The sequence below is a fragment of the Panthera uncia genome, chromosome E1, assembly GCF_023721935.1.
Source record: "Panthera uncia isolate 11264 chromosome E1, Puncia_PCG_1.0, whole genome shotgun sequence".
Lineage (NCBI taxonomy): Eukaryota > Metazoa > Chordata > Mammalia > Carnivora > Felidae > Panthera > Panthera uncia.
In genome coordinates, this window is record NC_064814.1 from 13229598 (window position 1) to 13238751 (window position 9154).

Sequence of the window (9154 nt, forward strand, 5' to 3'; positions counted from 1 at the left end):
CCAGGATCTGAGAACACAGCTCCCGTACTACTGCTTAAGATGCCCCGAATCCTTTTCTAAGCTACCTCCTCCTAGGGCTGTTGGTTTTCCTGTCCCTCCTGTTGTTTTACCCGAGTGCAGACTCGAGTTAGGGCCTTCCTCAGCTCAGATAAGCCTCCCCCCCCCACCCCGACAATGGCTAACATAGCCTGGCATCATCATTCCCACCCAACAGGCCTGGAGCCACAGATGAGGCAGTCTGGGGCTCCCCAAACTTCTGCACACCTAAACCCTGCTAACCTAAACCTATTTCCCAGTGTCCCTGGCGAACCTGCCCGGATGGCTGGGCAGGGACACAGGGGACTCTCCCGTTACAGATCTGACCACTCAACCAAGGGACAGAAGGGGAGCTCAGAGGCTTGGGGCCAAACCAGAGTCTGGGAGAGGTCCTCTGGTCCCGGATGGAAGTAGGAAAAGACAATCTGATTTGGACTATTCTGCCTACTAGCTGTAGGACCTTGGGTAACCTACTTAACCTCTCTGAGCCCTAGTTTTTCTTCTTCTTCTTCTTTTTTTTTTTTTTTTCAACGTTTTTTATTTATTTTTGGGACAGAGAGAGACAGAGCATGAACGGGGGAGGGTCAGAGAGAGAGGGAGACACAGAATCAGAAGCAGGCTCCAGGCTCTGAGCCATCAGCCCAGAGCCCGACGCGGGGCTCGAACTCACGGACCGCGAGATCGCGACCTGGCTGAAGTCGGACGCTTAACCGACTGCGCCACCCAGGCGCCCCTAGTTTTTCTTCTTTAATAGCAACTGTTGGGACTTCAATAGCAACTACAGGGCTGCTAGGACGCTGACTGCAATCATGAATGCGGACCAGCTAGATGAGGCCTCCTTCTTCCCAGGGTCCAAGCCCGCTCACCTTGACCCAGAGGTCCAGGTGTACTTTGTACTGCTTCTGCTGCTCCTCTGCCAACTTTTTGTAGTGCTCCTTCTGGCTCTGGGAGATGCGCTGCCAGCGGCTGCCAATCTCGACCATGCGCTCCTTCAGCGGCAGGTGGTTCAGCTCCCCGTTGGACAGCAGCTCCTGGGAGAACTTCTGGTAACCGTTCCTAGGAGGTGGGGTGGTGCAGGCAGGGTTAGGACCCTGGCCCAGCAGCCCTTCAGCCGTGACCTTCCCCAGCGCCACGGTGGGTTCCGGACACGGGACTCACATGGGAGGCTTCTTGGGCTCTCCTTGGAACTTCATCTTTTTGGACGAGTTCGCGGCAGCTGGGGGTGCCCGCATCTCGCTCAGCTCTCTCTGCGGGGACACCCCAAAAGGTCACACTCGCTCCACCCCCCCTCCCACCCAGAAACATTCCTACCTCCTGCCCCGTGCCATCAGTGCCTGAGCCGGCTCTCCTCTTACGTCCCGGGGGAGGAGGAGAAACCGAGGCAGAGCCAGGGAGCCACTTCCCAACAGCTCACACCTGGGTCAGGCGCCGTTGCTCGAAAGTGCAGTCACAACCGCACCCACGTGACCGGCATCACTGTCCCCACTTTACTGATGTGTGACCGAGGCTCAGAAAAGGAAGTTGGGAGATTTGCTCGGGGTCACACAACCGAGGCTGGGCCTTTTGGGTCCACGGCCCACCCAGGGAGGAAAGCTGCCCACCCAAAAGGATGCTCCCACCAGTGCAGTGGAGGGAGGCAGCCCCAGCTCCACCCCGCCCACCGGGCCGAGCAGCAGAATCCTTCCCACCTCGTATCGCTTTTGGTCTTCGGCTGCCTTCTTAATCCACATCAGTTTCTCCTTCTTCTCCATGTTGTTCCAGGTCATCTCCATGGCTTTCAAGGCCTTTACCCGGTCATTCTGGAGACAAACAGGGGTGTCAGCTATGGCAAGGGTCCCCTGGGGCCGGAGGCGGCCCGTGTAGGCAGCCTGCTGAGCAACCCCTTTCCAGCTCCCTGCCACCTTGAAGCGGGCCAGGTAGTCCCCGATGACGCTCTGTTGCCAGATCTCCTCAGCTCTCTTGGGCGACTCAGGCAGCTTGCCCCGTTCCTCGCGGTCCCCGCCTGGCTTCCTCTCCGACTGGGCCTTCAGCGCAGCCTCCCGGGCCTTGTACTTGGCCTGCGGAGGGATGGCAGTGGCGTCAGGCTTCCGGCCGCCCCAAGGGGGCGCGCGTTCCTCAGCCAGCAGTTGAAATCTCCCCCCCCCCCCCAACCCCCTCCGCAAGGGCGGGGAGCGCAGAGCAGAGGCAGAGGCGTGGGCTGGTGCAGATGTCTCCAGCCTGGGGCTCAGCCCGCCAACCGGCTCTGCTCCCCAGGGAGCCAGAGCCCTCAGCTGACAGCTTCCCGCCTTCCGGCCTGCGGAGCTCCCAGCCTTGCTCGCTCGCTCTGAGCTCAGGCACACGTGTGGCTCACACAGGCCAAGGGTGAGGAAGTGAAGCTAGCCCCTGGGGGAGAAGCGGCCTGGTCTCGGCCCGGCAGCCCCTCTGGCCTAGGGAGCCTGACCTTCTTCTTTTCCGACAAGTCGTTCCACATGCGGGCCAGAAGCCGGGTCAGCTCGCTCTCCGAGAGCTCGGGCCGTTCCTCTTGCAGCTGCCGCCGCTTTTCTTCAGAGAAGATGAACATGGCCGACACGGGCCGCTTGGGCTTCTCTGAGCCTCCCTACAGGTGAACGAAGAGGGCCGGGTTCCATGGGGTGTTGGTGGGGAGCCCCATCTTCCCCCCTCCGCCCTAGTTCTGCCCCCTGCCCACCTTGCCCCCTTCCTGGGAGGGCTTCTTGGAGGCTGGGCTGGTGGCCTGCTTCTTGTTGATGCTTAACATCTTCTCCTCCCCCAGGACCCGCTGCTGTTCCTCCTCAGGAAGGCTCTGGTCCAGAGACAAGAGGTGGCATGGGGCTGTGCACCTGGCTCCCAGCCTGCTCCCAGGTTGTCCAAAGGGACTTGTTCCATCCCAATGCCTGTCTGCCCAATGCCCCGCCTATAACAACGCTCACCTCTAGAAAACGGAGCAGCTCCACTTCATAATCTTTCTTTTTCTGGGGAAGGAAGGGGGAGTCAGGGTCAGACCCTCCAGTTCTCAAGGGACAGCAGTCCTCTGCAAAATGTCCAGAACCTGGACAGGACCTCATTTTCCCCTATAGATGGTAGACATCAGCCCAGACACCACCAAGTCTGCAGCAGGCGCCCGAGATCCGTTTGGTCAATTCCTGACTGACCCCTAGCTGGGGCCAGATGTCATGCTTCAGGTTTCTGAGGCCAGGCCCAAGGGTCTCCAGAAGTTCCTCAGCACAGCTCACCTGGTCACACTTCTTGTGATAGGCATCCTTCTCCTTCTGGGAGAGCAGCTTCCACTGCTGGCTGCACAACACCATTCGCTCAGTGCTGGGCACGTCCTTCATGTTGGCCATCAACTCCGCGCAGTACAGCGAGTAGCTGTTCCTATCAGAACCAGCAGGAAAGGAGGAGCATCTCCCTGAGCGACCGGGGCGGCTCAGGGCGACAGGCTTCCTCAACTTCGGACGCTGGCCAATGTTGCTGGCCCAGCTCCCTAGATGCCCGCTTGCCCACTCGCCCACCCCACCCCAGGGCAGCGCTCACGGAGGTGGCTTGGTGGGTCGCCCGTCAAACTTGTCCTTGAGCTGGCGTTCGGCCTTGGTGAGGGTGGACTTGGTGATGCCCTCCTCACTGATGTTCAGCTCGGGGTGCTTCTGGATATAGTCACGCATAATCTCCTGCAGAGTGAGGTGGGGGGACGGAGGGCAACGGGGTGTGGGGTTAGCCGGGGCCGGGGAGGGGGGAGAGCCGCTGGGGAGGGGAGGCAGGGAGCAAAGCTGGGGGGGTGGCCGTGTGTCTGCTATGTCACACGAGACGTGGTGCCCTGCCCTGCCCTAGCCTGAGATCTCATGGAGGGGAGGGGGGCGGGGAAGGTAGGGGCAGAGGTGAGGGGCCCAGAAGGCCCCTCCCTCAATGGAGGGACAGGGAGTGACCGCCTCCCGCAGAGTGCGGAGGTCACAGAGATGGAGGGCAGAGGCTCTTGAAGAGCCGGATGGGGAGGAGCGCAGCGGAAGCCTAACCTCGTACTCCTTCCGCTGCTCCAGGGCCTTATGAATCCATTTCAGCCTCTTTTTGTCCGAGAGCTGAGACCACTGCTTCCCCAGGGAGTCCTTCACCTCCTTCGTAGTGGCCTGCAAACCAAAAGCCGTCAGACACACACAGGCAGCCAGGGGCAGGGAGAGGGGAGGGGGAGGGGGGCACAGAGGCCCCCGCCCCCTCAGGCCACAGGAGGTCACATGAGTGTCCCCCACAGGCCAGGAGGGGAAGGTGGAGAGGCGGGGGTCCCGCCTGGGTGCAAGGGGACAGGCTCACACACGCACGCACACACACGCTCGCACGCCAGCTGGCCCAGGCCCTGTCCATGCAGCCCACCCCTGGGGAGGGGCCTCCTCTCCTGCTCCCCTGCACCGTGCCCGGCCGACCTGGCGCGGCTCCCCCCTTGCCACCACCGTGCGCCCTCCATCCCCACCCCCTGGCCGGACACTCACATCTGGCCGCACTTTGAGATACACCTTCTTCTCATGGGTGTACCACAGCTGCTGGGGGGTTTTGGGCTTCTCGGGGATGTCCGACTTCTTGGCATTCTGGATTAGGTCAGGGTGATCCTCCCTAGCCAGGGCACGGGGAGCAACAATCAGCAGGTGCGGGGGGTGGGAATCCTGCCCGGGAGACCCCGTCTAGCTGCCCCACCCACCCAAGGCTCCTAGGCCTATCAATCGGGGCCTCTTGGGACAGCAGCCGCCTGCCTGTCCCTGCCCTTGAGCATGACCCACTAGGGTCTACACATGACCCATCCATCTTCCATGCCTCACAAATGGCAAACTCGAGGCTCTGGTCAGTGTCACCCTATCCTGCCACACCCAATGCCCTGTGGCCCTCCTCTGGGCTCCACTGCCTTACCTGAACCGGGCCAGGTTTCGCTCGAACTCCTGTTTTTCTCTCTGGAAGTCCTGAATATATTTCATCTGGGGGAGGAGGGGACGGGGTCATCCAGGACCCAAAGCCTGAGCTATAAAAACCGAGTCCTCCTTGCTAGCTATTCTGCCTCCCAGTGGTAACGTGGACAGAGGGTGGCATGAGCTCGCAGGAGATGGTGGCCTGCCTTCCAGTGGGTTGGGGAGACTCAACCGTAGCCAGTCACAGTGAGCAGTGACCGGGCTGGGACTCCCCCTGACCCTACCTCCCCACCTTTCCCCAGCACCGCAAAACTCTCCATGATGAGGAGCTGGGGGTGGGGGCGGGGTGTAGGCCTCCTCCGGATCATTCCCTCCTCCAATGTCTGTAGCAGCTGATAATGGTTTGCTGCCTCAGGGGTGGCCCACAGGGCCAGGGCCAGGCTGGACCCTGTTTTCGAGGGCTGAGGGGAGATGGTGTTGAAGGAACCTAGAGTGAGTTCTTGCAATGTAAATGACATTCTGACAGATCTGTCTCTTGAATTTGGGTTTTCTTCCCAAGCCACTACATCCAGTTCCCATTCCTAACCCCCTCCCATCACCTTCTTCCCTGCCTCCAATCCTTTCTTCCAGGCTCCTTCCTCAAACTTCCTTTCCAATCCGTTCTTTCCTTTCCTCATCTGCCTCCTGTCCTGGCTCCCACTCGATGTCCAGCTCTCCTTTCTCCCCCATTCACAAGAGTCAGCCTTAGAAGGGACCAGGGGCTCATGACAACCGAGCCTAACCCCTGCCTCTCACAGAAGAGGCACGAGGCACGGGAAGGGACAGCTTCACTTTCCCCTGTGGTTCCTGCAGAAGACAGGGAGCAGCGCCCAGCCTACCCTGCCCCAATTTTGGCCCTCCTCACACAACTCAGCAGCCTTCAGAACAGGAAGGCACCGTACGGATCGGGCTTACTCTCTGCACCTCAGATAAAGACCGTGTCCAGAGAAACGAAGTAACTTACCAAAGGTCACATACAGAGCAATTCAGTGGTAGTCAGGACACCAGGCCCCAGTCTTGCGTCCCCCAGGCCAGCACCCTGTCCACCCTACCATGTAGCTTCTTGTCCTTCCCTGGTCCTTGGACCCTCTGCCTCTCCCTCCCATCCTGTGTGTGTCTGGGCATCGTGTGTGCAGCCAGCTCTGCAACATCCCCATCAGAAGGGTCAAGGAGAACTCCGCCAGTTCCTACTCCTGCTTGGCCTGGGCAGCCGGTTTCCCCCAGCCAAGCTGGCTCCTTTTTGGGCACAGAACCAAGGGCACGTGAGCCTGCAGCCAGAGTACACAGACCAGAAGAGGGCTGCGCGTGGTGTGCCGGCTGGGTTATGGCTTGGTTTCCTCTTCCGGCAAACGTGCCCTCTTGCCTCTCCCGCTGCCCCTCCCCGACTCCTCTCCCTGGCTCCACCCTGCAAGTCCAGCACCAGCGGTGTCTGTCTCTCTCCCCACCCCAACTCCCTCGGGCCCTGCTACAGGCTTTGCTGCCAGCTTCTATGAGGGTCCACCCCTGCCCTGGGCGACTCGGGTAACCTCCGCCCAAGGTTAAGGATCTCCGATGGCCCGGGATAGCACAAGGCCCCAAAGGACAAGGTATGTCCTTGGGCGAACATGCGTACGGAGGAAGGAAGCCCACCTAATAATGTACGGACGGACATGGCAGTGAGAAGAGCACCGGACCCAAGTCCTGCTCTGCTGTCACTAGTTGTGGGACCCGGGACACGGGTGCCACCTGAGCCTCAGTTCCTTGCCCACAGGATCGGAATAACCCCTCCTCCGGGGGTTACCTTTCCAAGGATACGGCACACATCAAATGAGACCACGCTGGGAAATGTCAGAGGGTGGACCTGCTGTGCCAGCCTCAGAGCGAGGATGCGTGCACAGGGGCAGAGCCGTGTGAGAGAACGCTGCGAATGGTCCGGGGGGCAAAATGTTGGTCTGAGCACCTGCTTCAGTTTGGATTACACCTTCGACAGTGCCCGTGCCTGACGGTGTGCGGGACGGGGAGATCAAGTGTGGCTGCCCAAGACCCTACACTCTGCTACGCTGACCCACCCGTATCCCTGACACCGAGTCCCTCTGTCTGAGCCTCCCCCCGACGGCTGACCTACACCACACCGGCTGCTCCCTGCCTCTCCCTTCCTCCCGCCAAAGCCCCCCTCCCCCCACCTTCTTCTTCTCCGGCAGCTCCTTGTATTTCTTGGACAAAATCTTGGTCAGGTCCAGGTTGCTCATCTCAGGGTGGAGTTTCGCATACTTGGCCCGCTTCTCCATGAAGAAGCGGAAATAAGGGGTCAGGGGCTTCTTTGGGAAGTCCGGGTGTTTCTGGAAGGAGGGTCAAGGACACGGTGAAGGTCAGACAGCATCCGTTCTTTGGACCATTCCTCTCCTACATGCCATGCTCCTCCTCTTGGAAACTCACCTTGAGTTTTTTGCCTTTGTAAGGATTTTTAACGTGTTCCTGAGCATCAAGGATCAATTCTGTCAACGTACGGAACTTCCTCACCTGGAGGAAGAAGGGAAGTGAGTGCAAGAGGACGTTCAGGACAGGGAAACACCACCCCAGAGCCTACCCCCTTTTCCAGCGGGTCTCCTCTATTTTCCACTAGGCTGAATTTATCACGGGAGGAGCAGAGGCCAACAGCCACACAACTCAGACAGCCCCTGACACCCCAGGCAGGCACCCAGGCGCTGGCCCATGCCTACTGCAGAGGACCAGGCAGTCCGTATACACCAAAGGACAGCAACAAGGTGACCACCTGACCTCGATGCGGTTGTCCATGCCAGCACCTCATTCAATCCCCAGAACAGCTCAGGCGACAGAAGCTCCAAGACGGTAAGTATTCAAGGCCACACAGCTAGAAAGTGGCAGAACTGAGAACTCTAGGCCAGTGCTGTCAACCATGCCACCTCCCAAACGCACAAGGGCGACCACATGAGCACCTCGCCTGGTCTCTTTCCTTCCTGTTTACAGACTTCTGTTTCCTCTCCCCCACCAGGAAGGTTGAGGCAGAGTTCGTGTAGCTGTGTCAGGAAGGGGGGGGGGGGGAGATCAGTTACCTCATTAGAAATCTCCACCCATTTGAGCTTGCACATATCTCCAGAAAAGTCTTTAAATGCTACTTTTTCCCAGTCCATATGTGACTCGGTGGTTTTGAACTTGGAGCTGTCGTTGGATGGAAGGTTGTTCTTCATGCATTCCAGCAAAGTCAGCATGTCTTCCTGAGACCAGCGGTCTGGGGAGGGGGAAGAAAGGCAGTCATGCCCAGCTCCATCCTTTCCCCTCATCTCTTCCCTAGTCCTTCTTTCCCAGAGAACCCCACATCCCTGGTTGCCTCCTATGGGAAGGCACGGACAAGACACGACCTTGTCATAAGGGAAAACTGTGACCATATGGATTAGAGCTGGGATTCCAGTCCAGAAGGCATCAAGACTACGACCGTTTCTAACACGCTAGGCCGCCACAGGCTACTATTTATTACAGAGGAGAGGAAGAAATGAGCTACAGTGATTTGGGGCTCGGTGGGAAAACAGCTAACTTACTGGGAGAGGGGAGGAAGGCACAACACATTTATATGTGTTGCCAAGTTTAAGTTCTAGGCAGACACCGGAGATGTGCAAAGACAGGATGGAGTGTGGGCAGTAAGGAGAATCCGTGCACACGTTTTTCTCCAGCGTAACTGGAAACTAACCTTAAAGACATGGGTATCCCATCATCCCCCACTCCCTCTTGGCCTCTCAGGGAAGACCAAAGGAAAATTTGGGGCAAGTAAGAAAAATGGAGTGGAAACAGACGAACCATACAGGGGAGCTGGGAGGCAAGACGGGCAGGTGGGCAAAGGGCTCTGGCTCCAGGGAGAACCGGATCCCCTGGGTCCAGGGAGTTGAGCCCAACTCCCTAGGGAGGCAAAAAAAAAAGGGGTGGGTCTGAACCAGCGATTTCCAGTCACTGAAATACAGCTCCAGAAGGCCTCCCTGGAGGTTGGTGACTCTGGAAGGTGAGGTAGGAGAACAGATATCCAAGGCTAGTAGTCAAAAGGGCTCTTCATTTGCATTTGCATCTGGTCAGGGTTTCCGCAGGGTGGGTCACATGGACCCATAATCCTTTCTCCTCTCAGTGTCCCACAGTCATGGCCAGATGCTCATCTTCATCCTACCCCCCGCCCCCCCCCCCCCCCCCCCCCCCCCCCCCCCCCCCGACCC

General features: G+C 58.9%; 1 protein-coding gene across 6 annotated transcripts in view; it reads right to left on the reverse strand.

The window, feature by feature from the left end:
* Positions 1–9154, reverse strand: part of UBTF (upstream binding transcription factor) — a 15924-nt gene that overhangs the window by 2691 nt on the left and 4079 nt on the right. For 4 of the 6 annotated variants that reach the window (XM_049636240.1, XM_049636238.1, XM_049636237.1 and 1 more), the window contains 15 exons: positions 8012–8187; positions 7374–7457; positions 7121–7276; positions 4924–4988; positions 4512–4632; positions 4044–4154; positions 3568–3701; positions 3267–3408; positions 2964–3005; positions 2723–2836; positions 2477–2632; positions 1938–2093; positions 1725–1835; positions 1195–1283; positions 903–1092 (listed from right to left, as the gene is read on the reverse strand). In XM_049636240.1, coding sequence (XP_049492197.1) covers positions 903–1092; positions 1195–1283; positions 1725–1835; positions 1938–2093; positions 2477–2632; positions 2723–2836; positions 2964–3005; positions 3267–3408; positions 3568–3701; positions 4044–4154; positions 4512–4632; positions 4924–4988; positions 7121–7276; positions 7374–7457; positions 8012–8187 — 1847 coding nt within the window. Of the gene's footprint in view, positions 1–902; positions 1093–1194; positions 1284–1724; positions 1836–1937; positions 2094–2476; positions 2633–2722; positions 2837–2963; positions 3006–3266; positions 3409–3567; positions 3702–4043; positions 4155–4511; positions 4633–4923; positions 4989–7120; positions 7277–7373; positions 7458–7715; positions 7974–8011; positions 8188–9154 lie in introns of those variants that run through there. The other 2 variants (XM_049636242.1, XM_049636241.1) reach the window with 2 other exon arrangements.